Consider the following 26,965-nt stretch of genomic DNA (forward strand, 5'->3'; position numbering starts at 1 on the left):
TTGAGGTAATGTATCAAACAACATATAGCTATAGGCCAAGCAAAAGGTTGCCGATGTCGTCGCAGATCAAAGGTCTGGGCGGCATATGTCCGAGGAATGAGTGGATTTGATTGGCCGCAACGGGTAAGTCGGGGGACAGTGAGGGGCGTGTTATCGGCAGGTGGAGAATTTTGGGGTTAAGATGCTCTCGCTCTCTTTCGTTTTTTTCCCCGTAGACTTCCAGTCAAGTCATTTCGACTTTGAGACAATCTGGAGCGATCTGGTGACACAAGTCTCGAAAATGGCTCCAGAGACTTCTCCTACAGAGAATTCCCCGTTGCTGGGATCCGCGTCCACTAATGGCGCTGTGTCCAACGGCACGATTCCCGATCACCATGTGGAATCAGGGGATCCAGTACAGGCAGAGGAGCAAGGCAAAGAGCCATTTCCCGATGCGCAGAAGCAGCTCAAATATATTGTTCCTGCCATCTCTCTAGGAGTATGGATTCTTTCTTATTCATTCGGGTTTCTGAAGTTGTAACTAACGGGATCTATAGATCTTCTTGTCGGCAGCAGACCAGACAATCATCATGGCTAGTTATGGTCAGATTGGTAGCGATCTCAAAGCTCTCAATCTGACCAGCTGGATTGCTACTTCTTATTTTCTTACTTTAACATCTTTCCAGCCTTTATATGGCAAGCTAAGTGATATCTTTGGTCGGAAGCCATGTCTGCTCTTTGCATATGCGATTTTTGGCATTGGATGCTTGGGATGCGGTATGGCTCGGAATATCAATGAGTTGATTGCTGCTCGTGTATGTTCGCATGTGATCTCAGGCTAGAATCATGTAATGCTGACTATTTTCGAACAGGTCTTCCAAGGCATTGGTGGTGGCGGTATGACCACTGTTGTTAGCATTTTGATGAGTGATATTGTTCCTCTTCGCGATCGAGGCTTGTGGCAGGGTATCATCAATATCATCTATGCCACAGGTTCCGGTACCGGTGCACCGTTGGGTGGAATTCTCTCCGACTACATTGGCTGGCGCTGGTATGAATGATGCAAGACCCACATGTCCATACGCAATCTGACGTTTTTTCTAGGGCGTTTTTAGCGCAATTCCCTCTTTGCGTGATTGCATTCATTGCTGTAACCTTCCTGCTCAAGCTACCCCCTCGCGAGAGTGCCCATTGGAAGACCAAGCTGCGTCGCATTGACTTCCTTGGCGCTATAGTCCTTGTTGGCGCCGTTCTTGGTTTCCTAGTTGGTCTCGATCGCGGTAGTAATGTGTCATGGAGATTACCCCTGACAATCGTCTCCCTGGGTGTCTCCGCTGTCTTGTTCGTGATCTTTATCCTAGTTGAGATCTACCAAGCAGCCGAACCCTTTGCGCCTGGTCACATCATCTTCAACCGAACATTCTTTGCTTGCTACTGCTGCAACTTCTTCAGCTTTGGGGGGTGGATTGCCGCTCTTTTCTATATTCCTCTATACTTCCAAGCGGTGGATGGTGTCTCTGCCACAACTGCAGGACTGCGCTTATTGCCAAGCATTCTATCTGGTGTCTCTGGATCCGTGCTTGCAGGCTTGTTGATGAAATGGTATGGCAAGTATTACTGGCTGACAATTGCTGCGTATGCTTTCCTGACAACTGGTGTACTCTGCATATACCTGTTCTCTGGTGGTGTGGTGGCTAGTACGGTCCCCATGATCTTGGGAATGGTAATTTCAGCGTTTGGCAATGGCATTGGTGTCACTACAACCTTGATCGGTTTGAGTAAGTTCTCGTCTGATCTTACTCTACAAAATTTCAATTTATGCTAACCACTCCGTCAGTATCGAACGCTAGTTTTGAAGACCAGGCAGTCGTCACTGCTTGCTCATATCTGTTCCGCTCATTGGGATCCGTCATTGGTCTCTCTTTATCATCAACTGTCGTTCAGCAAGTCCTACGGAATCGATTGAAATCAGGTCTACGCGATAGTAAGAATATCGATCAGATTGTTGAAGGTGTTCGAGAAAGTCTGGACTTTATCAAAACCCTCGACCCAGCAACTGCCAGGATTGTCCGGGACTCTTATGGCTGGTCCACCAACAAGGGATTTGCCTTCATGGTTTGTGTCGTGTTCTTTGCTTTGTTGAGCAGCTGTTTCATCCGTGAAAGCAAACTCAACCGCTAATTCATAGGTGAAGCTCTATGCATCAAAAAGATACGGATTTGCATTTTCTGAAAGCGAAAAACTTGCATGGAAATCACTATGGTGTATGGTCTATCTAGCATTACGGACGGCTTGGAAACTATCTATTTTCATCGCATACATACACCAAAGAAACGACCGAGTATATATTGCATATAAAGAGTTTTGTATCTATTCCAAAACCCAATCAAGAAAAAACATAGGTTTCCAAGACAGGGATCAGCTAGAGAGGTAAGCATAATATGCCATCTACGAATGTATCTACAAGTATTGAAGGGTATTGCAGCTCTCTCGTCTGCATTCTATAAAAAAAAATTGTCGCTTCTCGTAGCTTCGGACATTGTAGGTATGTTGTAGGGCTCTGCCCAGGCCGATAGCCTCCACGGCTGGCCCGGCCCGCCTCAAGTATAGCTTACTAAGCCAACATATGGGGCGGTCTTGTCAGCAACCCCGTTGACGTTTCAACCTTGGAAATGTTATCCAGCTGACTCACTGTTCATCTATTCTAATTGAGTGTCTTGATTGGCACTTTGCGGGTCTGACTTGATCTGCTTATCCAACTGTGATCAGAATGAGCTACCACCTTGTGTTCCTAACGTTTTTGTGCAGCTCCCGCTAGCTCAACTTCCGCCAAACCTCCGTCATGGCCGACTCGCGCCCAGGGCCAGTCTCCCTAGCACGGTATCGACCTATCCTCTACCTCTTTACTGGTGTCGCTGCTGCGTATGCGATTCTCTACGTTCACAATAATGTCATTTCGCAGTCATCGTCAACTTCACTCCGGCGTCGAAATGCTGTGCGCCGCACGAGAGCAACCGAAGCTGAAGAACTTGGGATCGCTGACACTCCGTCCTATCGAGCCATTACCCACCTTGAACAACTAGAGCGTCAGAATGGTGTATATGGAACATTTCGCATTGAGACAGAGGATGGACGTCGCGTGGAGAGCGGTCTTCTTCCATCACTCCTCGCAACACGCGACCAGCTGATGGAAGAAGTCGGTGTCCCGCCTGCTCATGCAGAGCGCATGCGCGAGATGATGGAGGATACGTTTCTTGAATCCTTTCTTGCACTCGATTTCCCATCTTCGCACATTCTCCCGGAGAACACCGCAGAAAGAACATACTTGACAGAGCAACTTCAACGCCGAGGTATCTCCAGAGCTGGTATTGAAAGGGCTCTGGTCCGGTTCAACGGAGATGTAAATTATGGAGAGGAGCTTCGCCGGCGACGACAGAATGGTGAACGTGTCACTCTCTCAACCTCTACCTTTCCAGACATGCCTGCACCTCCACAAAATCCCGACGGCGAGACGGTGGATGACCAAAGTGTCTTCTCATGGCGTGATGGAAACAACGATCCTTCCAATAGGGAAGGTCAGAACCTGCTCAACCTACTTTACCACATCGCTGAGGATCAGGCGCGTAGGGACGGCTATATCCATCGTGGAGTTACTTGCAACAGCTGCGGTGCCATGCCAATTCAGGGTATCAGATACCGATGTGCCAATTGCATCGATTACGATCTGTGTGAGACATGCGAGGCAATGCAGGTCCACATCAAGACACATCTGTTCTACAAAGTGCGGATTCCAGCCCCGTTCTTAGGAAACCCTCGTCAATCTCAACCTGTATGGTATCCTGGGAAGCCTTCAATGCTCCCTCGCAGCCTTCCGCGCCCTCTTGCCAAGCGTCTTATGAAGGACTGCAACTTCGAAAACACAGAGCTTGATGCACTATGGGATCAGTTCCGCTGTTTGGCCAATCATGAGTGGGTGAACGACCCGAACAAGTTGCATATGGCCATCGATCGCAAAACATTCGACCGGTGCTTTGTGCCTAATACTTCTATCCGGCCGCCGCCTCCCAGTCTCATTTACGACCGAATGTTCGCATTCTATGACATCAATGGCGACAATCTTATCGGCTTTGAAGAATTCCTGAAGGGGTTGGCTAGCCTCAACAATAAAAGCAATGACGAACGGCTGCGGCGTGTGTTCCGTGGCTATGACATCGACGGGGATGGCTTCGTCGAACGCAAGGACTTCCTTCGGGTTTTCAGGGCTTACTATGCGCTGAGCCGGGAGCTTACAAGGGACATGGTTGCTGGCATGGAGGATGACTTCTTGGAGGGTGGAGCTCGTGATGTGGTTCTCGGTAGCCAACCTATCAGCTCTGCATTCCCTGGCAATATTCCTGCAGGTGAACGTTCTCGTACAGGCGAAGGCAAGCGCATGAATACTGAGGGGGACATGGAAATCGTCGATAATGGAGGAATCATGCGACAGGACGGAGATGATACCGGTGATCGACATTTGGTTGTGGGTGATGCTGCTGTCAGAGCACAGTTTGGTCGAATGAGGCCATTGTTCCCATCTACACTGCGCCTAGCACCCACCGAGACTCCTCCTCCTCTTCACCCATCGGATATCATAGAGGATTTCGGAAATAACGACAACGAAGAGCAGGAAGATGGTGCTAGCGAGACCAGTGGATCAGACCAATCTAGCTCGTCGGTGGCCAGTGGTACCTGGCCCCCAACTGAGCACATCCTCGAAGAAGATATCATCGAGGCCCTTGGGACCTATATTCCCGCTCGAGAAATCACGGATCCAATTGATCGGGCTCGCGTCGCGGATGCAGTTTATCAGAGAATGCGCGAAGATGATCAGAGACGTGTATTTGACGCTCGTCAGCGTGGAATCGACGAACGTTGGAGGCGCCGAGCTTTCTACACAGACGAAGAAGATGGCGCAACTGTCCCTGAGGGGTATGAAAGGGATCCAGCCATCGATGACTCCAGCGATGAAGACTTGGATGAATCCGAATCGCGCCCGCCCTCTTTCCGTTCGCGCTCGTCGTCCAAGGTGCGATTCCAGGATGATCTCAATGATGACGAGTACGACATTCGATCTAACCCATCAACTTCGTCACGGAGTATTCCTGTTGGCGAGCGATGGGGTGGCTTTGAAATTCCAGAAGTCGAAAGAGACGTTGGGAAAGAGATTTTGTATCAAGTCACACAACAGGGATTCAATGAGCTTCTAGATATTCTGTTCAAGCCAAAGGAGGACCTTCTGATGGAGGTCTATCGCACACGAGCTGAGCGCAAGGTCTGGGCCCGCGAGATTGAACTCGCAGGAAAGGAGGACCCTTCAAAACGTAACCCACCTGAGAATGCTCCAATTGAGGAGCAACTTGAGGAAATTATCAACGAACGGCCACTTGATGATCTATTACAGCGCGCTGGTTACGGGATTCAGAGCCCAGTCCTGGCGCCTGCCAACACCGAACCAATGCCTGAGCCCACCGCCTCGGATGATGATAGTAATGAAGATGAATATGAGGATGACGATGAAGACGATGTGCGGCCAACTCATCTCGCCGACCCCGAATCTGATGCTGGACTTGGACAAACACGGCCCTTTGAGGAATCCGACACGGCGTCCGCCGCCTCATCTGATTATGACGATGATTGCACTGCCTCTCAAGCATCTGATGCAGGACCATCCAGCCCGGTCTTTGAAGACGATACACTTTACTACGATCCAACACTCCCACAGCATCGTCCTCATACAGAGATGACACCAGAAGTGATCGATGAATCAGACTCCGACCCCGAAGAATCACCAATTACAAGCACAGACCCTGGTCTCCCTGCCCAGCTCCGACTCCAGCCCGGGATCACCTCTCTTCCAGCACCATCTTCTCCCCACTCCTCCCCAGAAGCCGAAGCCACAGCCCCTAAGCTTCCTCCCTCTCCTATGCAACCACTCCCGCCCCCTCACCGGGTCAATGACCAGCCTCGTGAAGCTCCTCCCCCACGCCGACCTTCGCCCCGGACTCTAGCCCGGTGGGTCTATTTAGACCAGGTAGAACGTGAAAATAAGGAACGTGGTAACCGTGCGAGACTCAACTTTGAAGAGTTCTCGCGACGTATGGCTGCTGATCGGGGACGCCGACTGGCATTTGTGGCCAGTTGGATTGAGATGGCTAGCTTTTGATTCTGAGAAAGTTCCTAGATTAATCTAGGTGTACATTATTATTGTAATTTAGCGGGATTTCTGTGTTGATCCAGATTCGTTAATACAATGACAATTTGGTCAACAAACAAATAGGTGTCTAATTTTCTAGTTGTTCAATTGACTGGTTCTAGTCCGTAGTGACCCATTTATAGCCCATATTGTATAGAACATCCACTAACTAGCCCTACAACGGAGCTTGCACCTCATTTCCCTTATTATTAAGAAAATGTCCCGTAAAAGACAAGTCTTTCGCCCCCGGGCCGTGCCCAGAAGCGTGGATGCCCCCTCATATTACGTGCTTTTAGAGAGCAATGGCTCACTTCGCACCATTGTTATCATCGGAATATTGAAGATTACCTTCCAGGATCCCCCTTATCGATTTAACCATAACTCAAAAGTTCTTCTACTGTCTCCAGTATACAAGCTAGCACCAGTTATACCCTCAGCCGTGGGTCCATACGGCCGAGAGATAAAATCAAGATATCGCGATTATGATGGACCCTGACGTGCTGTGCTCTCTTGCTTCAAAAATATGCGACCTTCAGATCCATCGCCATGTAGTACTAATAGTGACTTTTCCGCTGCTATTATCCGTATAGAAACCTCCAACATTCATCATGGCTTTCGATCGTCTGACACGGTTCTACCGGTCATGTCTACTCCAGATTATCATTGTGGGATTAGTCGCCTTTTGCGAGCCCGGCATCTGGACTGCTCTTAATAATCTTGGAGCTGGAGGCAATGCCAAGGTAAGTAATATAAGTGTTGATAATATGCGCACTATCGCTAACATGTTGTGCAGCCTTACCTGAACAATGCTGCCAATGCCTTGACTTATGGACTCATGTCAGTAGGCTGCTTCCTTGCCGGCGGCGTCACAAACAAAATCACTGCAAAATGGACCTTGTTCATCGGAGCCGCATTCTACACTCCCTATGCGGCAGGTCTATACTGCAACAATCGTTATGGCAACGAGTGGTTTCTCCTGCTTGGAGCTGCTCTTTGTGGAATTGGAGCGTCTCTTCTATGGGCCAGTGAGGCTGCCATTGCAGTTGGATATCCGGAGGAGGAGAAAAGAGGACGGTAGGTTGAAACTCTAGACCACCTAGTCGTCATTTGACTGACCGTTATGTTTAGCTACGTTGCAATCTGGATGAGTATCCGGCAGATGGGACCTCTCGTTGGTGGTGCGATATCCCTCGCTCTCAATGTCAACACTGCGCATGTTGGCAAGGTCACCTACACAACATACTTAGGGCTTGTTGCCATCTCGTCCCTCGGGGCTCCATTTGCGTTGCTGTTGTCACAGCCACAGAATGTCATCAGAAGTAATGGCACCAAGATCCCTTATATGAAGAAGACAAGCCTTGCTATTGAGGCTCGCGCTATCTGGAAGCAGCTTTCGAATAAGTACATGCTGCTACTCATTCCAGTCTTCCTCGCAGGACAGTTCGGTGTAACTTATCAGGGAAACTATTTGACTAGTAGGGCATCTCCAGTCCTCTATTATCAATTGCGATTGGTGTCGCTAACCGGAAACTTAGCTTATTTCACTGTCCGCTCCAGGGCCCTTGCGTCTTTCCTCACAGCTGTGGTTGGCGCTACCGCCAACGTGGTGACGGGCATATTTCTCGATCTGAAATTTTTCTCTCGAGGAACCAGATCTAAAATTGTGTACATCTTCGTCCTTGTCTTTATCACAGCGGCTTGGACATGGAACGCCATCACCGAGACGAAACTCTCCCGCATGGCCGAACCACCCGCCTTCGACTTGGGCGATGGTCCATTCTTTAACTCGGCTTTCACCGTTTATATATTCTTCCGGTTCTTCTACGAGGTGCTGCAAACGTATATCTATTGGTTGATGGCCGAGATCAAGGGAGCGCAGGCAGATGGTGATATCGCGAGAACAACCGGCATCCTGAGATCGTGGGAGTCCATCGGCAGCACGATTGCCTATGCGGTCGGTGCAACTCATTGGGCCAACTTGAATCAGATGATACTGGGCTTTGCACTATGGGGTTTTACAATTCCATTCACACTTCTCGCGGTGTTTGGCGATTGGAATGTTTCGGACACGCTTGAGGTGGAGGAGGAGACAGACAACAGTAGCTTGGAGGCACAGAGAGTGGTCATCAATTCTGATGGGAAAGACTAGAATATTCTATTCTTATATAAAATATTTAGAGGGATCAGCAAATAGGTGACCCAAGTGATTGTTCGAATATAATTGATCTTGTGCTCAGTTGTGCCTTGAATATATAGATGAGATTGAACGGGAATGTTAGTATACAATATATGCCTCTAACTCCCTCACCTGGATCCACTTCTTGGTTACTAATACTATATTTAACTATCCAATTTCCAACTAGTTATTAGTCTTGGGTGTGAATGCCAATTCGATGTCTCAACATCGATTGTATAGTATGGTATTGACCATTCTAGTTAATAATGTCAAAACTGGGTGTCTCTTCCATCAATTGGTCCAAGTGGCCTAACAGTCTCCTGGTCTAGCGGTTATGATTTTCCGTTAACAAATGCGATTAGCAGATGTTCCGGAAAGGTTCTGGGTTCGATTCCCAGGGAGACTATATTTTTTGCCTCTTTTCCCTCCATATTCAGCCTCTTTTTTTGGCCCTTCGAACAGTTCAAGTTTATGTGAACTTGTAGTAGAGCCATGGGACTATACTGGTGGACATGAGGAACAATGCAGCTCCAAACCTGGAATGTATGGAATATCAGCAGAGGAAAAAGCAGAACTGGACCACCCAAGCGAGTCAAATTAGAGACATAACATAAATCACAGACATAATCTCGTGCTGCATACAACAAAAAACCGAAAGCATAACATGGTCGTGTGGCACAGGTGAAAACGTAAGAAGCATAAACATATCAAGACAAACCAACCCGAACGCCAGAATAAAAATAGAAATCAAACCGAGAAAACCAACAAAACCACCGCCCTATTACTGATTCCTTTCGTACTGCTGGCTGACACATAGATCTGGGGGAGATGTGTGAGAGCCGGACGATTATTTTCCTGCCAGCCTGACTGGGGGTTGGTTTCAATCATCCCTTCATCTGGGCTGGGTACGTAGCTGCGTGGGCTTTTGTCCTGGAAATCACCGAGGCTCCAGGGTACCTTTCCTCCAAGGGGTTCGAACTTGACAATGGGGTATACCAAAGGGAGTCGTAAAAAAAGAAGAGAAAAGCAGGAAAAAAAAGGATAATCCATGGGACTTCCATGGAAAGACAAACAGAAACAGGACAGTGGCATCCAATCGGGGATTTAAAGACGGCCATTCTCAATCCAGTGGATTCAAGGGTTTGCGAATCTTACACGACGGCCACGTCGCTCCAGGATCAATTTCTCGGTGTCAACATAAAGACAATCGAGAAACTGCATGGCGCTAGAATCCCTAAGGATCTTTGCGACTTGAGTTCCCGCAGAGATGAGCTGCAGCACGTTGCGGTCATCCTTGACTGGCCTAGACTGGTGCTTGGCAGCATGGCGCATCTCCAGGGAGTTCTCCAGGACAGTGATGAGCTGTTTAATTTGGCGGTTGTACAAGAGATGAGCTGGGATGCGGCGTGTGGTGGCCAGCCGCTTCAAGAGGTATACCCATTCAGTCCACTCGCGGTCCGAGGGAACCTTGACGGGTCTCTTGTCCTGCTCAATAGGAACACGGAACTGGTACTTTGCGATGAAATCATAGGCACACTGGGACAGGCGGTCGTTGACCTTGTGGAGGATGCTGTCTTGCTCGCCGGCATCGAGGTTAGTAGGGAGCTGGGGGAGCTCTTTATCCTGGGCAGCAACAGCCTGTGGAGAAGGTGGCTCCAGGAACTGATGCGGGCCATCAAATTCATCCCGGTTGGATGTCCGTCTCTGGGCATGATAGTGTGGGCTTCCTCTGGATCTCTCGGCAGATCGCTGGCTGTTTCTTTCCATGACATACTCCGGGCTTTCCGGGGGGTTCATTGCTCCAGGGTCCCGCCTCAGGGATTCTCGAGGCAGGTGGGTTGGCTGGCTCCATTCATAACTCCCAGGTGGTGGGTGGGCCTGTCCAGCTGGAGGATAGGATAAACGTCCCGAAGGTGGTGTGGGTGGGCCCATCAAGTGGTTGTGGCTATCCAGAGGGACTGGAGCTCCGTGGTAATGGGTCTGATGGTTAGAATCCATTGGACGGAAAGGCGCTGAACGATCGTCTCCGTAGCCATATCCGTGAGGAGTAGATGGTGACCTTTTACCGTTTAGTAAAGGGAACGAAAGTGGGTTTTGTCGATAATAGCTTGGGAGGAGTTTGCAATGAAGTGAACGATGACCAAAAAATACCTTTGATAGACCACCGGAGAGATTGCTGGAGTTCCATACATAGGGTGCTGAGCCATGGTGCTGCTGCGGAGCATGAGTTTCGGATTCCAATACTCTTGACACGGAAATAGAGGAGGGAATGGCAATGCTGATTCTGCTGACCTATGGCGAGACCGAGTATCAACTTTAGAGTTGATAGAGCTTGCACAAGAACTGAGACTTGCTGGCAAAGAGAATGGGTAGACTGATCCAGCCGCCAGTGGGTGAGGAAGGACAGGAAGCATGAAGAAAGTAAGCCGGGGTAATACCACAGCCTTATATAAGAATTGGAAATAAGTTTCAGAGCAGCGAGGGAAAGAATATATCTAGTAAATGCGTTGCTGAGGAGTCCACAAACACCGAGCAAAGGGCAGGTATTATAGTCCTTTTTGGAAAGTCACTCTACCCGGGTCCGACGAATTGAAGTGTGCCTGACCAAGGAGATCAGAGCCCTAGGTTTCTGCAACGGCAAAGTAACTGGATTGAGAGCCGCGCTAGAGGACTTTACGCCAGTGGCGTTGGTGGAGATGAAATCTATGGAGATGAGGCCTGTGTTGCCTGGGCATTGTTGATTTCAACGAAACCAATTGCGTAACAGAACATGAACCGTTCCCTGCCGTTTACGTTGAAGATCTCGATCGATCGAGAATAGGACCGGTGTGCAAAGCTCGTTGGCAGCCGAGGCGCCGTGAGACGCCTCTGGAAGTGCATAGCATGACTCCGATGGCATGGCAAACATTGCCTCCAAAACCTCGATCTTCACAAATTAGGGGCGAAGCCCCAACACACTGGATGCCGCACCACCTTCATTCTCGTTCGATACTTGTATTGGGGGAGAGCCTCGGGCAGCAAGGCTGGTGTTGGGTAGAAAATGCAAGGACAGGGGTTCTGGTCTTGGACATCATTGACCTATGGATACCCAAATGTGCAGATAGAAGATGTGATCTGCGCCCTCGAAAGTCCTAGAAGAAATGTAAAGATGACCTGAGGTAGGTGTAACATGCAACTTCCGTGACGCGCGTAGTTAATCCGCGTTGGGCACTTGGGCTTTTTGGGGCCCAATGCAATAAGCCGCATGGGCCATGTCTCTCTTCTGGGGACCCTTCTGGAGATTTGGGTGAAACAAAGAGAAAATTCAATATCAAGGTTTTCAAATGTGGAGAGCTCAACAGTTCCGATGGCATACGATCTACCCTTGCAGCCCAACAAGAAGCCCAATGTCTATGCTTCCAAGGTCGAGGTTGCCTAGCAGGATTGTTATCGACCATACTCTGAACGGCCATAGGAGGTATGATGAAGTAATTCAAACTAAGGGGCGCCTCTCAAGCCCCAGAAAATCATCGGAGTATTTCCAGGGTATCATTAACCCTAGACATTTGCCAGGGAGCCGGAAATTCGATGTGATTCTCCATCAACGTGGCATGTTATTGTTTTTGCCGGCTTCCACTATTGATGACGGGCAATTTTACGCCGAGACGACAAGCATAACCCTGGATTGCGTTAGTGAGTATAGCAATAGAAAATGTTGTCTTCGTGATATCTGCTTACCTCGCAACTCAAACGGATGGCTTCTTCAATGCCAATGCGCGCCTCATACCCCAGAATCTCCTTAGCCTTGTTGCCACTACAATATCGAATAGCACATGCATCTTGTACACTCCCACGGCTCAAAGTTGTTGTTGTTCCCATCAACCAGGTGACAGTTTCACACGCCAGCCCGGCGAAGTAAGCCAGACTCTTTGGGATATGCATTTGAAAAGGCGGGACGTGCCCAAAATGCGCCCAGATTGCCAGACAGAAATCACGGAAGACAATAGGCTCGTTATTCTGAATGAAAAAAGCCTCGCCTGCAGCAGTACGGGATGACAGCAGATTCTCTATGGCCAGAACGTGAGCATCGGCGGCATTGTCGACATGAGTGATATCCCACAAATTGAAGCCATTTCCGATCAAAAAAGTGGTTTCATATTTGGCGATGCATGCGTGAATAGCTGGTACTAGCTGGTAGTCTCCTGGTCCGCAAAGCACCGATGGCCGGAGGGCACATGTCACCATTTTGCTGCTCGAGGCCTTTAGAACGAATGCTTCTGCAGCAGCCTGGGTACCATATGAAAGCGTGTTAGCAACTTATTTGCTACCGATAGCGATAATCCTGCTGATGGGAATTGGTAGTTCCAACCTTGGACTCTCCATAAATGGTTGACCTAAATGCCAAGGGCCATTCTTCATTTATGTTAGGATGGGCGGTACGTGTATCGTCGATCACCACGCAGCAACTGCTCGTATATATGAAGACCTCAACTCCACTCTGCTTGGATACACCCAGAATACTTCGTGTGCCTTCAAAGTTGATCTTCCATACCTCCCGTTCAAGTCGGCGGCCAAACCGATCGGCTAGATCTGGGACGATTCCAGCAGCGTGGACAACAATATCTGGCTTCACAGTCTCGAATAACTTGCTCAATGTTTTAGTTGAAGTAATATCCACCTGCATGCATCTAGTCCTCTCTGGTAGGACATGCTCGGGTCGTGGGGGGTTTTGGTCGATGACGACGATGACAAAGTTTGGGTGTTGTTCTGCAAGAGCTCGCACTATGGCCGAGCCTACAAAGCCTGTGCCACCAGATATAATTACTTTCTTCGCTGTGTCGGTCATTATGGAGATTGATTGAGTGTTAGAGTACGGAGACTTTGATGTGGGGGAAATTCGGACTGGATAGGCACAACTGTGCGACATCACAACTACATGCGACATAAAACTTACTGCAACACCTTAAGAAGCACCTGAAATGATATTGGAAATGACACTAGAGAGAGGCCACTCGAATAGTTAGATCCTTTTCTTTAATTCATCCAGATTTGAAGTTGTCTCTTATTCTTAATGCCTAAGCCACAGTCTAGTTCAATCCCAAGGACGACTCTTATGGTTGTGCTTGATGAGCATTATCCTCGTCCTCCTCCTCGTATCCCTCTTCATCTTCATCTTCCTCCCCATCGTCTTCTTCCTCATCCACACAGTCAGTAGGATCCAATAGATCCAGCACATCTTGTAGTCCAGGATGGATGCAATGATCCTCGGCCAACTCTTCCAATTCTTTCAATTTTGGCCACAACGCTTCTGGGCTCGACTCATCCTCTCTGATCGCTCGATGGTTGGTAGTTGTATGCCCAACGATCACTGGATGGGTCAGGGGGACAAAGACTTCATGAGAGGGCAAGGTGATCTTGTAGGGTGAATGAGACGATGTCAGAAGAAGGAAGAGAGCGTAAAGGATGGCCCAAAAGATAGAGGGGTCAAACAGGAAGATAACTAGGGAGTGGCTACGGGGTGGATCATGGGGATATCTGATAAACACCGTGGACATGTTTTCAGATATTTCTTAGCCCCATAGATTAGTTTATTGGGATTACGCCGTCAAGGACACAGACCTCATAAGCGGCCAACTATTTTAACTTGCCCTACGATCTGGCCATGGCCTTTCGCAATACTATTCACCTGCACCATATCCCCCAACACTTGGGAGACTGGAAATGAGATATCAGTATAATTATAAAGCCAACCTATCAAGGGTTACTACTACCTTGTAGTAAGCACATCTATGGAAGGGAAGTACGGACATATTTCAAGTCATAATCTATACACTGTGTCACATTGAGGACAGCTGCAAAATCACTAGCAGAGCACACAGAATGCGAGATACGCAGACATCTAATATACAGATCCTTGACCCAGGTATTATCCCAACAGTCACAAAAAGACTAATCTCGAAAAGAGAAAGCGCTGCGACTAACCAACAAACTCCAAATTAAATGCAAGAAGAGAAACAAATCTCCCCGGTGGGTAGCTTCCCCAAATCAGGGATAAACCACTAGGACAATCGCAGACTTATAGCACACGGCACAGAACCAGTCCACCAAGCTTTTTCTCAACACACTCGCGAGCTTCCAGAATCCCTCGGTCTGTAGAGAGGTACAGACTCTCACCCGGCGAGCGAAGTCCGGCCACAAACCCGGATTCCTCGCCACGCACAACTCGGCGCAGTCCCTCCACATCAATGTTGACCCGTCGGGTGGGCTTGCTGATCATCTTGATCTTGCCCAGGACGGACTCGTTCTGCCAGTACTTCAGGCCCAGCCACAGCCGCCTTGAGGCGACATTATCGCGCGTTATGGGCTCAATGCCTTCGACTTCATCGTTGGCTGCAGGGTAACCGAGGATGCCGTGGGCTGGAGGAGGAGTCGGGCCTCCGCGAACCACGGAGGAGATGTAGCCGGAATTTTGGAGGGCGAGGGAGAGCTTCAGGTGGAGATTGCTGTTAGGAATAGAGGTGAGAGCGAGGCGGGCCTTGGTGGCATTGTTCAAGTGGGAGCAGACGGCGGAAAGGTTGACGAGAGACATCTTGATTTCGCGACGGCAGCAATTAAGCTCTACCGGCGGCCTTTCGGAAAAGAAAAAGAGTGGGATTGATCAATTTCGAAAGAGAAAGAATGGCGAGGGATCCCAGATACACGAATGGGAAGACCAAGAGGGACCACAATGGACTGCAATTGTCTGGGGAAGCAAAGACACGGCAGGAGGTGTTGTAGCGCCTGAAGATGCGATGATGGAAATTTTCGGATAAACTATACTTCCGGGTCACGGTCTGGTCCAGGTATCCGGTACTTTCTCGCCCATAGCGGATATATGTGATGGCTAGGTACTAGTACCGCCCTATCACATCACATCCATACATCTTCTAAGCGCCCAGCTTGCATGGCGGTTGATGCTGGCGTTTCACAGGTTGAATACCCCTCAGTCTAACGTATAAATAATAAACGTAAGTTCCTCTTTTTATTTTTCCCCTCTACTTGTTGCCATCTTATATACTTGCATTCCGTACTTTGAATTGTCAGGCAATAATGCCACCATCAGCGGGCGAAGAGCGTCTTGTGACTGTGTGAGTTGAACTGACTTCCCCACAGGTCGATATGCAGTTCTCCGATTGTGTCTAACAGCTGGAATAGTTTTGCAGATATCCACTACTACTTCACAGAGCCGACCCGAAGACCTTTACCATATCAACACCGTTTTGATAAAGGCTCCTATGTTTATATTTACCATGATGCCTTTCAGAACAAGGCTCGGATGGAAATCGCCAATAATCCTGGCTCTCCAGAGCAGGATGCATTTTGTGGAGGCTTGAACAATGTTCATATAAGACACTCTGCCCAATTCCCGACACTGTGTACATTAACAGTTGATGCACACACGACCTCGCCCCAGCAGCAATATGCACATGACGCCCCTCAACATGAGTGGCGTCTGCCCAGCGGAGACCCCCGCGACAACCCCAAAGAATTGCGGGATTTCGCTCGCCTGCATACATTGGATATCTACTTCTGGACCCAAGAAGATGCAACCGACTTTCTAGACACTGTCGTCCGGCTTCTATCCAATGACCAGGTCGAGACAGACCGGGAGCCAGCTCCGCAACCGCAGGATACCATGAGCTCTGTAGTCCAGCAACTTGAGACTGTTGCAGTCTCCGACCCAGCCTACATGAACGGTCAAACACGCAACTCACGATCAGAGCCCACAAGCACAGCTGCACCAGTGCAGCAGGCGACTCCACCAACCAGCAGCTTCCCCCCACCCCCTCCAAGCGGACCCCAAGTTGACCAACGGTTAAGTGCTGGTTCTACCCTCGCCGAGGAAAAGAAAGACCCAGCTAGCTTCGTTCCGCTCCCATACAATCCAGCCGCTCCAGCCGCCCCAGAGCCGATTCAATACCGCGAGAAGACCCCCCGCCAGTGGATGGGATGAACGGCACCGGCCTCGCAGCCGCTGTGGCAGCTGACAGCGGCATTCCATATACACCCCCGAACCAAATGATGGGGGGCGCACCAGGTGTGGGCGGATTTGCATCCCCGCCCCCCTCAACACCGGGGTTGCAATACGCAGGCCCTCCAGTCTCAACACAGTCAGCATTCGCCTCTCCTCCGCCCAGTGTGGGACTACAACATTCGAACACTTTCCCCACTGCTCGATCCTCGGCCCACAGCCCTGGAGTGCCTGTCCCTTCATACCCGCAGTCGTTCGTCGGCGGGCAGGGAGCCCAACAGTACAGCACAAGCCGGTCAGGCTCAATGTCCTTCGCCCCGCCGCCGCAGGATCCGAATGCCCATCTATATGACCATCAGGTTTATGGGGCTGCCCAGGCCCAGGCCCAGTCGCCACCCCAGTATCAGCCTGGATCGGCGGTGCCGGTAGGTGGGTTCTCGAACTACTCCTATGACCAGACTCAGGTGCAACAGCAGCAGCAGCAACAACTACAACAGCAACAACTACAACAGCAACATCAGCGTGCTGGCTCTGAATATGATATCCATAGCCAGTTGTATAGACCCACTGAGGTGGAGGCTAGCTCTCACCATCAGAAATATGCACAGAAGGCCATGAAGAACCCTGGACAACGGCCTAGGAAAATGGAGGATAGAGCAGAGCGGTTGGAAGGCGGTATGAATAGGTTTTTGAAGAAGCTCGAGAGGAAACTTTGAGGCTCTTTTTTGGTGGGGGTTTGAGATTCTACATCTTTCTTTCTTGTTAGAGATCTCTGCTGGTCATGATCACCTTGAGTGCTTGCTGTTACTAGGCCGGCTGCTGCGCAGTCCTATGAGAGCACGAATCAGTATAAGAATGTTGTTAAGCGTCTCGATTTGATGAGAAAATGAAGCGCTTGCTAGATACGAACCGAGAAACTAGTAGTATAAAAGCTTCGAGCCCCGCTATATTGATGAATCAAGATGCTAAATTGGATAATGCCCCTAAGCGCTAAGAATAATATGCTCACGAAATTGGTACAGAGTATGCAAGAGATAAACAAAGGATAATCAACAACCCAAAACACTGACAGGTTTAAAAATGCTAGCATAGAGTAAGAAAGAGACACGGAAGAATGGATGGTGAAAAAGTCGGGGGCAAGCCTCGATGAATGGAAAGAGGCTCACGTTTGGTGAGATAGAAGAAAATGGTGAGAATATGATCAGAGAAGATTAAAAGGTTATTCCAAAATTTACCAGAAGCGGAGATGGGCCAGCGAAATCCATTTCAGATAAACATGGTGTAGTTCTGATATAGAGCGTCTAGTGCAATGACAGAGTGGCAATATCGATGGCGACGTTGTTGGACTCAACCTCATTTGTGGGCTGCGCATCAGGGGCAGGCTCAGTGGACTTGGCCTCTGTGGGATTCTCCTCTGCGGCCTCTGCCAAAATCTCCGAGACAATGGCATCCTTTACTGGCACATCATCTTCTTTTTCAGCCTCGGCATGGACCTCTGTTGATTCCGGAGACTCAAGCACCTCGGGTTCGGACACCAAGGTTTCTTGCTTCTCAACGACCTTCACTTGATCGTCAGCCGTTGGGATTGCCACGGGCTCTGCGGCAGTCTCTTCGGTTGCAGTAGTGGTCTCAGCAGCCTTCTCCTCCTCGGCATCCTCAGCTATGGGTTCAATAAGGGCCTCAACAGGAGCATCCACCTCAGCTTCAGCTGAAGCCTTGGCTTCGTTGAAATTAATGGGCTCAGCCGGCACCTCCGCAGCAGCTTCGATTGTGACGGGGTCAGAAGAAATCTCAGCCACTGTCTCCTCGATGACCGGCGCAGGCACATCAATCGACTTCTCGGTTGGCTCAGCAGATACAATGGCAATTTCCGGGGTAGACTCCTCAACCTGAGCAGGGGAAGCGGTCTCCTCGACTGGCTTGGAAACAGCCTCGGTTTGTTCCACAGCCGCAACCGGGGCGGGTTCCACTGTTGCAGGCTCCTTCGGGCTGGCTGTGATAGGCTCCACGATGTTCTCCTTCTCACTTTCCTGCTTCTTTTGGGAAGGCTTATGTCCATCTTTCTGTGGCACAGGTTCCTTGTTCAGGGCCTGGGACTTCTGAGTCTGAGGTCGAAGGGCGGTGCTTTTAGGCTTCGCGTGGGGGACGCTACGCTCTGGCACCCTCCCAATTGATGACCGGGGGGCCTTTGAAACAGATGTTGTCTTGGGGACAGGCTTTGCATCAGTCTTTTCCTGAGGGTGGGACTTGTTCGCAGAGCTGGCAGTAGGCCGCATCATTCTCGCGAGGAAACCTTCATTGACAGGCTTAGTGCTTGTGTCATGAGCTGCTTGAGCGGGCAACGATGGGCGAGAGGCTTGTCTGCGAATGCTGGTACTAGGAGTAGTGGCACGCGACTGACCTCCAGTTGCGCTTTTGAGGGTCGAAGGTTTCCTTTGAAGGGTTGATGCACTGGTAGTAGTGCGAGTGCTCGGAGCCCCTGTGCTTCCTGGCTTCGCAGCAGATGCTTGGGTTGAGGTGTGCATCGAACCAGTTACACGGGCAGGTTTAGGTGGCGACTTCATTCCTGGCTTGCTGGACACACCTGTGGTAGGTGGCTTTGAAGTATCTTGTGTTGGTGCTGAGCCACGGGCTGGCCGTGCTGTTGCTTTGGGATTCAGTGAGACACGACTCGGTTTGTGGGCCAGAGAGTTGACACGCTCTTTAGCCACTTCGCGAGCTGTGGGCTTGGAGGTTGTATTGTGAGCAGCAGGCTTCGCACCAGTTGAAGCCGCAGTAGTTGGCACAGACTTGCTCGTTGCACTGCGGGCAGACCCAACGGAAGAAGGCTTCCTCTTGACTGCTCCTGATGAATTTGACTTTTGCGAGGGAGTGTCAGAGCTTGTCGACTTGGAATCCGTGGAGATGGGCTCCTCTGTCTGCTTTGGTGGGGTGTTTCGCAACTGAAATGCAGTCTCGGTGTGGGCTGCAGGGTCCTCCTTGGCAGTTTGATTCCGTTCAGCCTTGGTTTCAATGGCTTCCTCTGGTCGACCCTCGGCCATTATCTGTTCCATAGTCGCGTTTTGTGTGTGGTCTAGGCGACTGAGCGGGGTGGGGGAGATCGTAGTGTGTCGACCAGACTCCGCATCCCCCGAATTGATTTTCGGTCCAAACATTCCAGGACTGTCGCTGCGCCCACTTGTTTTCCTCAACGGCGAAGCAGGACTCGACTGTACGACTCCGTCCACAGTGATAAAGCTAGCCCGGACCTTAGACAGTTGCCGAACTGTTCCTGATGAGTCTGATGTAGCTGGGGATCGGCCACGAGGCGGCGGAGAGGCGATGGGGCTTTGGCCTTCGAACTTGGCTAACAAGCTGCGCACTCCAGGGTGATGGGGATTGTTATCGGACATTATCGCTCACAGAGGGTACGTCAGTCGAACAAGGGCGGGTATGGAATCGAGGGGAATCGGGAAACGCGTCTGCAGAGCACAGGGGTGCTCCTAAAATCAGGTGGAAACGGGATTGTTGTGTCTAATCGGATACAGGCAGGTCCCACTGCATGTTCCCAGTAGGGTTCGGGTTCAACGCGTCAAAGTTGAATAGAGAATTGGTATGAGACAAGAGGACACAAGGTGTGAAGAAGGGCCGATCCAGAAACTATTACATACATACACGCTAGTTAAGCCTAGTGTATCCAATAGGCCAACGCCTTACGTTGTACTCCGTACTTTCGTAGTTACAGAACTCCCCATCTCAGGGGTTTTCATTTCTATGTGACAGGTGATTTCATCCTTGAGGGGTTTAATTAATCTTACAGTACTCTCCGTATGGCGTACTGAAACCCCTTGGAGGCCTGAAACATGGTCTCTGGACACCTTTACAAGTGGAGCTTGAGTAAGGGGCCTTTTAGTGCCTGAGGCAGCCTATTAACACAGATCGCTCCGAACTTGAATTTCCCCCAACTTGGGTTCTATTTGTGAAACTTGGAGTAGTTTCAGTACCTATATGACCTACGTATATAGCTGATATCCAAGGCATATGTAGCAGTGTGGGGTATACTGGCTTTAGGGGAAATGTGAAAGTGATAATAATAGCATAGCCAAGAAATACGAATCTCACAATTAACGTTGGAAAATAGATTGAGACTTGTGGCTTTCCTACGCATCACATGCACATCACACAGTTAGTTCAAGGCAAATGGCCAATTACTTACCCCGTACTCCGTATACTCGTCAACTTTATACAAGTTCATGCAACTTATACCTTTCAGCCAATGAGAGTATCTCGGGACATGTCCGATGCACGTGATGATACCTGTTCTTCCTAGTTATACGAAGTTTCTCCAACTCCTTTAGCTTCTTTAATTTGACATGAACTTATGATTCATAATGGTTGGTGTGCCTCGGAGCAGTGGCTGCTCACTCTGTGTTAAACGCCGAGTCAAGGTGAGTGGATTATTTGCATAGACTCTGGTCAGCAAGTCCACGCCATATTAATAGCCCCACAGTGTGATCAAGGACTTCCTGGCTGTGCAAAATGCGACAAGTATGGGGAGCCTTGCCCGGGATATGACCGCAGCTTCAAGTTCGTTACTGGAAAGCCATATCGGGATCGGCGTCAACCCAATCTAAGGAATGATAAAAAGGATGGAACACGCCCTAAGAGCGCAACCTCGAATTCTGAAAATGATCTTGAGCCAATCTACCAGTCTCTGGCCCAGAGAGAGAAGCCATCTTCTCTTATTTCCATGGATTTGAATGTTGTGCAACATCTTTGTGTTCTCATTGACGATTTCTCTCAGCCATACACCCCTAGTCCAACACATGTTGTGGTCAGATGGTTTGGGTTTCTTCCTTCCATTTATGGCCAAAATCGGGTATTGGATGCCACTATAAGGTCTTTCACGGCACATCATTTTGGGCGTAGTACTCAAAATACCCCAATGGTGTCGTATGCCCGATCAGCTTATGGGGAAGCCTTGCGAGGGCTCCGCAAATCGCTCGAAACACCCGCAGAAAGTCTATCGTCTCACATATTTTGTGCGGTAGTACTCTTATGCATGTATGAGGTAAATACTGTCCACTCTCGGAGTGATTAATTTGTCAGTGCCTGACCATATATAGCTTTTCACAGATACCGAGAACCCAGAGTCGTGGATGAAGCATGCCAAAGGGCTCAGCCAGCTGGTACGGATTCGAGGGCCAGATAGATACAACACTGAGCTTGATGTAACGTTACTAAAAGCTGCTCGAGGATTGATTGTAAGTTTGAACCATGGACTCGCCTAATCCTTTTGAGAAGCATTATAAAATCAGTTGCGACTTGGAATATTTGCTCATATTCGAATAGGTGATGCACTCAATGTTCTCCGGCGAGGAGTGCTTTTTAGCATCCAATGAGTGGCATGATAAGATGCGACAGCAATACACATCAAACTTGCCCCCAGAAGTGCACAACAGCATCGAACTATTTTTTGCATATTTCACATATTCTCCGAGTCTTGTGCATAAGCTGTATAGCTTGAGACATGTCGACGCCACAAGTGCTGAAGCTCTACAAACAATTTCAGAAGTTCTGTCCGAAGCCCTCCAGATACAAATGAAACTGGCTATATGGTATGAGAAATTTTCTCAAATCGTACCACCGCCAACCGAAACTATCTCCTCAACTGGGGATGAACTATATCCGATTATCCTCACATATACAGATGTGAGCTATGCAACGATCTACTGCGGCTACTATTCCTACATGGTAATCATCCATGAAATTTTGAAAAACTGTGGCTATCCCGGTGAGCATGAAGCCATGGTTGCCTATTTCAGAGATCGAATTTGCAAGTCAGTCGAATACAACAGTGTGGGAGTAATGGGTCCATACCGAATGGGGTTTCCTCTCCGCGTGGCATTTGAAGTTGCAGATCCAGTAACAAGCTCTTGGATCTTAAACAGGCTTGGACAATTTTCAAAGATCTACGCAGCCGCCCAGCCAGAAAACTATCATACTGTCTTATGATCCCAAACCAAGTGCATTGAACTACCATGAGTGCAAGCCAACTCTCCAAGCCATTTTCCGGAGGAGTACCTCGCTGCGCAATTTCTCCACCGATCTCAGAAATGTCCAAAATGAACTAGCTCAATTCCGCGTCGATTCCAAGTCATCATATACGATGCGCTTGGAAATTATCGACGGCAAAACCGGTTCAGCTACAGCACGTGCCGCTAAAAGCAATATGACAATGATGGTCTCCATCAGAAGCCCCATTCCAACAAAGATGCTGATATTGCCAGTGGCTGGGTTGAACTTGGGGGGTCCATACTCCAACAATAGGAAATAAATGACCCGGACCAACAAAAAGGGAAGAGTCAACAATGTCAAAAGTACGGCGTGGTGGCCTGACTTGGGAAGAATCGACCGCGATTTTACCGCAAGCCAACCAACAAGGCCGCACACATAGGCGAATGTGACAATAAGAACAATGGATCCAGCTTCTCCCAATGCGCGCATGTTGATACATCCGCCCACTACTGCTAGTATGATGGCGATGAAAATCGGGAAACGAAAGAAATGCAGAGCAAACCGGGTCCGCTTGGTCCATTTCCAATTACCAGGACCAGTCTCTCCGGATTGTCCACTATTCAGAGAAACATCATCAGCAAGACTTTCAGGACCTAAGAATCTTCAACATACCACCGCAATAAGACCAAGCTGACTTCAAACAAGAGGGGCGAAAGGCCCACGCTTTGCAAAACGGATTCAGCAATGAGCATTGGCTTCTCCGGATGTGAGCTGGCAAGCACCAGGGCCGAGCCCGCTATGCGAACTATGAAGGGGTTCAATAGGTGTATCTTTAAAATTGTCCGAATGTATCCCACTTACTCTGTGATAGAAGACCGACCATACTCCACCAAGAATAGAACACACATCGTCTGGTACTCTTGTTCTTATTGTGGTGCCAGTATCGCCACTCTTGCATGCATCTTGTGCTGAATTGCGCAATGTGGATGAGGGAATATATGATAATCTCTGCAATGGCAATATTCCGCTTCCCAGTTGAGATTGGCGAATTTAACGAACGGGACAGAAGATTGAATGTCATAGTGAGCTGGATTCGAAGAAAGAGTCCACAATAAGATTTAGGTGCTGATGAAGTACAGAATTGAATAGAAACATGAAAAATGGAGTGCAATTTGGACTGCTTTAAATATCTACTCTGAGAATTGGGTTCAATCTCTGTCGAGGACTTTGTATACTCGATGCCGGTGGATCTACATCGCGGTAAGTGACCCATTTGGGTTTAGCGTTCATAGCATTTAGGGTGGATGGCTCCTCAAAAGACTTGAATGGCTGCAAAGATTGAGCGGCACGATGAAAATGGACATTTTAAAGTTCGGCGAAGCCACACAATCAGGCGCTAGGAAACTGCGAAATGTTGTTTATATTCAACTTCGCGAGAAGTGACCCGTTTGGGTAGTCCGAGCATGCATACATACCCAGGCGCAACCTTGAACGGTTTCCCGGCTGACTACGCCATTTTACCTTCCAACAGATATTCAAGCGGACACACATGGCTTTTTAATATTGTTCGTCATCTGTGTTCCATATAATCTGCTAGAGAGGTGATGTATACAACAGCGTGCTCCGTCCAGTGGGTCGCCGCTTCTCCGGACCCCGGAGTTAATAGCGGAGCAATAATAATCCGATGCCGTATACAAAACGAAAAGCTCCGATGACGGCGAATATCGATTTTAGGAAAGCAACTCTGCAAAAAAGTCTATCAAAATGGCTGCTGCCCGGACACTTCGCATTGGTACAATCGCCCCTGTTTTGCGATCTCGTGGGTCGGCAATTGACTGACATGGCTGGAATCTAATAGGTCTCATCCCCGGAGACGGTATTGGACGGGAGGTCATCCCGGTGGGTAGCTCTCTCAAGATTTGATATGCGAGCCAATTCACTGACTGAATGTTGTTTGGTGAAATATAGGCCGGCCGTCGCATCCTTGAGTCCCTCCCCGCGTCCCTGAACCTCAAGTTCAGCTTCGTCGACCTCGAGGCCGGCTACGATACCTTCCAGAAGACTGGAACCGCTCTCCCCGACAAGACTGTCGATATCCTTAAGCAGGAGTGTGACGGTGCTCTCTTCGGCGCTGTCAGGTAAGCCACTATACCATTCTTTCAATATGCGCAATTCCGGCTGACACTTGCTACCACCCCAAAGCTCCCCCAGCACCAAGGTCGCTGGCTACTCGTCACCCATTGTCGCTCTCCGCAAGAAGCTCGACCTGTACGCCAACGTCCGCCCTGTCAAGACCACCGCCGGCAACAGCAATGGCAAGCCCATTGACCTTGTCATCGTCCGCGAGAACACCGAGGACCTGTACGTGAAGGAAGAGCGCACCATCGACACCCCTAACGGCAAGGTTGCCGAGGCTATCAAGCGTATCTCCGAACATGCCTCGTTCCGCATCTCCAAGATCGCCGGTGAGATTGCCCTCAGCCGCCAGAACATCCGCGACGCTGCCCCCGGCACCTCTACTCGTAACCAGCCCATGGTCACCATCACCCACAAGTCGAACGTGCTTTCGCAGACTGACGGTCTCTTCCGTGAGACCGCGCGCCGTGCTCTTGCCGCCGAGAAGTTCTCCTCCGTCTTCGTCGAGGAGCAGATCGTCGACTCCATGGTCTACAAGCTCTTCCGCCAGCCCGAGTTCTACGATGTCATTGTCGCCCCTAACCTCTACGGTGACATCCTCTCCGACGGTGCTGCTGCCCTTGTTGGCAGCTTGGGTCTCGTCCCCAGTGCTAACGTTGGTGATGGCTTCGCTATCGGTGAGCCCTGCCACGGCAGTGCCCCTGATATTGAGGGCCTCGGTATCTCCAACCCCATTGCTACTATCCGCAGTGTTGCTCTGATGCTCGAGTTCCTCGGTGAGATGAACGCAGCTGCCAAGATCTACGCCGCTGTCGATGGTAACCTGGATGCTGCTCAGTTCCTTACCCCCGATATGGGCGGAAAGGCTACCACTCAGCAGGTCTTGGAGGATGTCTTGAAGAGACTGTAAAAGTAAACTTGTATATAAGTTAAAGTTTGCAAATGATACTTAGAGATGAATTTACTGTTTTTGAATTGACAACCATTTAATTGTAAAAAAAACCCAAGCCTTGGTGATTGTCAAAACTCATATCTATTTCAATTTGTGCAGGGATGTTCTAGAACAACAGCAGACTCTGTGAAACCAAGAAATGTATCACTCAACATCGCTAGACGATGGCTCTGCCTCCCAGTCAAACTTCCCTAGATTCTCATCACGTTGCTCGCTCTTGCTGTGGCCTTTCTTATCTTCCGTTTCGCACAGGACCACCGAGAACACCACAGCAAGATACACCCTTCCGGTTGTAACGTCCTTGAGCGTATATCGCAGCTGATGGTTCTTCTCATTGACGTACTTCATGATAGGTAGAGTGAATCCAGGAAGACGAACAGAGAAATCTATTATAACCAGTGAGCCGACGATCCCAATAAAAAGAACAAATCCGCGTTTCACTCACCGTCGAATGCCAAATAAGGATTTCCAAAATCAACAGTATACATTCTCCCAGGCTCAAAGGTAAACTCCTTTCTATTCATCTCATCCTGGAAATACTTTCTGCGCCCCTCGACTGTATCGGGGATATTGAATTGCTGACGCACATTGGCAGCATCTTCGCTATAAGAACCTTCTTCAATAATCTCGTCATGGAGCTTTGGCACGTCCTCTGTTTTCCGCATCTTATCTCCAATGCGGAACTGGTCCCATGATGCCAATGCCGGGCTGTACAGGTACGGCTCATCAGCGTAGACATCGCCGTCTAGGCTAGGGTCGAGAGTCCACTTGACTATCCGTAGCGCTGCGTTGAATCCTGGTGGTAGGATGTCACGGATTGGATGATCGAAGTCATTGCCAAAGAAGAGGTTGTTGCCGTTCACCGGCTCTTTGAAAATTATTGAGAAGCATATGGAATATAGGTCTTTTTCATGCAGAGGATGGTCGAAATATGGACTTGTGGATGGTGAACTTTCGGGATAGCCTATTTGACGGATGAGCTCCGTTGGCTGAATAGACGAGACTAGGGATATTACCTGTGTAATTTTTGATCCGTACGCAGAGACTCACAATAGCGTGTTCGTTCTCGATTCGAATTGTCTCGCCATTTACAGGTACCACTTGGTGGGGAGTTTTGGGGTCGTAGTCCGCACCTGCCGTTACTTTCAAGCGGTGCTTGTTTGCGTTGGTATCCTGGGTCACCATTCTTGGGGTGAATATGTAGTAGAGTGGCTTGGTGAGACGTGGTGCAAAGGATTGATGTTGTTAGGCAAGTTGTTGCTAAAAAAATCTATTTGAAGCGTGACCGACGAATCTAATTTCATAGGCTTGACGCCCGACAACGTCATCGTTGTTGACCTCGGGATGACAATCAAGTATTGGTAAGGTTCAGTGTCGGAGTTCTGACTACAACTGTGCCCAAATACCAATAAATCAACAGAGGTATGCTTGCTATGGAAGAGCTCTAGATAATGTATGCCAGCATTATCAGTGTTGTAATCTCCTAATTGTTCCAAGGATTCT

At 49.2% G+C, this 26,965-nt stretch overlaps 14 protein-coding genes across 14 annotated transcripts; 7 read left to right on the forward strand and 7 right to left on the reverse strand.

The window, feature by feature from the left end:
• Nucleotides 1-280: 280 nt before the first annotated feature.
• Nucleotides 281-2,160, forward strand: N7517_002943 (putative MFS multidrug transporter; the record flags this gene model as incomplete). Its single annotated transcript, XM_056720673.1, has 5 exons — nucleotides 281-478; nucleotides 537-794; nucleotides 852-1,030; nucleotides 1,084-1,757; nucleotides 1,817-2,160. 5 exons carry the CDS (start codon nucleotides 281-283, stop codon nucleotides 2,158-2,160), a joined length of 1,653 nt encoding a protein of 550 aa, XP_056584808.1.
• Nucleotides 2,161-2,821: 661 nt separating this feature from the next.
• N7517_002944 (EF hand domain protein) lies at nucleotides 2,822-6,181 on the forward strand (the record flags this gene model as incomplete). Its single annotated transcript, XM_056720674.1, has 1 exon — nucleotides 2,822-6,181. One exon carries the CDS (start codon nucleotides 2,822-2,824, stop codon nucleotides 6,179-6,181), a length of 3,360 nt encoding a protein of 1,119 aa, XP_056584809.1.
• A 638-nt stretch (nucleotides 6,182-6,819) lies between these two features.
• On the forward strand, nucleotides 6,820-8,360 carry N7517_002945 (Major facilitator superfamily domain general substrate transporter; the record flags this gene model as incomplete). Its single annotated transcript, XM_056720675.1, has 4 exons — nucleotides 6,820-6,951; nucleotides 7,005-7,285; nucleotides 7,340-7,686; nucleotides 7,747-8,360. 4 exons carry the CDS (start codon nucleotides 6,820-6,822, stop codon nucleotides 8,358-8,360), a joined length of 1,374 nt encoding a protein of 457 aa, XP_056584810.1.
• A 1,161-nt stretch (nucleotides 8,361-9,521) lies between these two features.
• N7517_002946 (uncharacterized protein) lies at nucleotides 9,522-10,385 on the reverse strand (the record flags this gene model as incomplete). Its single annotated transcript, XM_056720676.1, has 1 exon — nucleotides 9,522-10,385. The coding sequence occupies one exon, from the start codon at nucleotides 10,383-10,385 to the stop codon at nucleotides 9,522-9,524; it is 864 nt and encodes a 287-aa protein (XP_056584811.1).
• A 1,595-nt stretch (nucleotides 10,386-11,980) lies between these two features.
• N7517_002947 (uncharacterized protein) lies at nucleotides 11,981-13,311 on the reverse strand (the record flags this gene model as incomplete). Its single annotated transcript, XM_056720677.1, has 3 exons — nucleotides 11,981-12,046; nucleotides 12,105-12,653; nucleotides 12,736-13,311. The coding sequence occupies 3 exons, from the start codon at nucleotides 13,309-13,311 to the stop codon at nucleotides 11,981-11,983; spliced, it is 1,191 nt and encodes a 396-aa protein (XP_056584812.1).
• Nucleotides 13,312-13,477: 166 nt separating this feature from the next.
• On the reverse strand, nucleotides 13,478-14,176 carry N7517_002948 (uncharacterized protein; the record flags this gene model as incomplete). Its single annotated transcript, XM_056720678.1, has 2 exons — nucleotides 13,478-13,780; nucleotides 14,171-14,176. 2 exons carry the CDS (start codon nucleotides 14,174-14,176, stop codon nucleotides 13,478-13,480), a joined length of 309 nt encoding a protein of 102 aa, XP_056584813.1.
• A 266-nt stretch (nucleotides 14,177-14,442) lies between these two features.
• N7517_002949 (mitochondrial 37S ribosomal protein uS8m) lies at nucleotides 14,443-14,955 on the reverse strand (the record flags this gene model as incomplete). The annotated part of the gene is made up of 1 exon (XM_056720679.1): nucleotides 14,443-14,955. One exon carries the CDS (start codon nucleotides 14,953-14,955, stop codon nucleotides 14,443-14,445), a length of 513 nt encoding a protein of 170 aa, XP_056584814.1.
• A 354-nt stretch (nucleotides 14,956-15,309) lies between these two features.
• N7517_002950 (uncharacterized protein) lies at nucleotides 15,310-16,359 on the forward strand (the record flags this gene model as incomplete). Its single annotated transcript, XM_056720680.1, has 3 exons — nucleotides 15,310-15,351; nucleotides 15,450-15,493; nucleotides 15,561-16,359. The coding sequence occupies 3 exons, from the start codon at nucleotides 15,310-15,312 to the stop codon at nucleotides 16,357-16,359; spliced, it is 885 nt and encodes a 294-aa protein (XP_056584815.1).
• Nucleotides 16,360-16,424: 65 nt separating this feature from the next.
• Nucleotides 16,425-17,093, forward strand: N7517_002951 (uncharacterized protein; the record flags this gene model as incomplete). The annotated part of the gene is made up of 1 exon (XM_056720681.1): nucleotides 16,425-17,093. The coding sequence occupies one exon, from the start codon at nucleotides 16,425-16,427 to the stop codon at nucleotides 17,091-17,093; it is 669 nt and encodes a 222-aa protein (XP_056584816.1).
• Nucleotides 17,094-17,678: 585 nt separating this feature from the next.
• N7517_002952 (uncharacterized protein) lies at nucleotides 17,679-19,769 on the reverse strand (the record flags this gene model as incomplete). Its single annotated transcript, XM_056720682.1, has 1 exon — nucleotides 17,679-19,769. One exon carries the CDS (start codon nucleotides 19,767-19,769, stop codon nucleotides 17,679-17,681), a length of 2,091 nt encoding a protein of 696 aa, XP_056584817.1.
• Nucleotides 19,770-20,747: 978 nt separating this feature from the next.
• Nucleotides 20,748-22,371, forward strand: N7517_002953 (Zn(II)2Cys6 transcription factor; the record flags this gene model as incomplete). The annotated part of the gene is made up of 4 exons (XM_056720683.1): nucleotides 20,748-20,804; nucleotides 20,867-21,436; nucleotides 21,483-21,620; nucleotides 21,709-22,371. The coding sequence occupies 4 exons, from the start codon at nucleotides 20,748-20,750 to the stop codon at nucleotides 22,369-22,371; spliced, it is 1,428 nt and encodes a 475-aa protein (XP_056584818.1).
• A 120-nt stretch (nucleotides 22,372-22,491) lies between these two features.
• N7517_002954 (uncharacterized protein) lies at nucleotides 22,492-23,455 on the reverse strand (the record flags this gene model as incomplete). The annotated part of the gene is made up of 3 exons (XM_056720684.1): nucleotides 22,492-22,990; nucleotides 23,047-23,179; nucleotides 23,236-23,455. The coding sequence occupies 3 exons, from the start codon at nucleotides 23,453-23,455 to the stop codon at nucleotides 22,492-22,494; spliced, it is 852 nt and encodes a 283-aa protein (XP_056584819.1).
• A 683-nt stretch (nucleotides 23,456-24,138) lies between these two features.
• lysB (homoisocitrate dehydrogenase lysB) lies at nucleotides 24,139-25,420 on the forward strand (the record flags this gene model as incomplete). The annotated part of the gene is made up of 4 exons (XM_056720685.1): nucleotides 24,139-24,166; nucleotides 24,233-24,273; nucleotides 24,343-24,512; nucleotides 24,577-25,420. The coding sequence occupies 4 exons, from the start codon at nucleotides 24,139-24,141 to the stop codon at nucleotides 25,418-25,420; spliced, it is 1,083 nt and encodes a 360-aa protein (XP_056584820.1).
• Nucleotides 25,421-25,606: 186 nt separating this feature from the next.
• On the reverse strand, nucleotides 25,607-26,647 carry N7517_002956 (DUF1769 domain-containing protein; the record flags this gene model as incomplete). The annotated part of the gene is made up of 3 exons (XM_056720686.1): nucleotides 25,607-25,848; nucleotides 25,908-26,478; nucleotides 26,513-26,647. The coding sequence occupies 3 exons, from the start codon at nucleotides 26,645-26,647 to the stop codon at nucleotides 25,607-25,609; spliced, it is 948 nt and encodes a 315-aa protein (XP_056584821.1).
• Nucleotides 26,648-26,965: the final 318 nt, after the last annotated feature.

The sequence above is a fragment of the Penicillium concentricum genome (genome assembly GCF_028827145.1).
Source record: "Penicillium concentricum strain IBT 3081 chromosome Unknown utg000001l_segment0_segment0, whole genome shotgun sequence".
Taxonomy (NCBI): Eukaryota; Fungi; Ascomycota; class Eurotiomycetes; order Eurotiales; family Aspergillaceae; genus Penicillium; species Penicillium concentricum.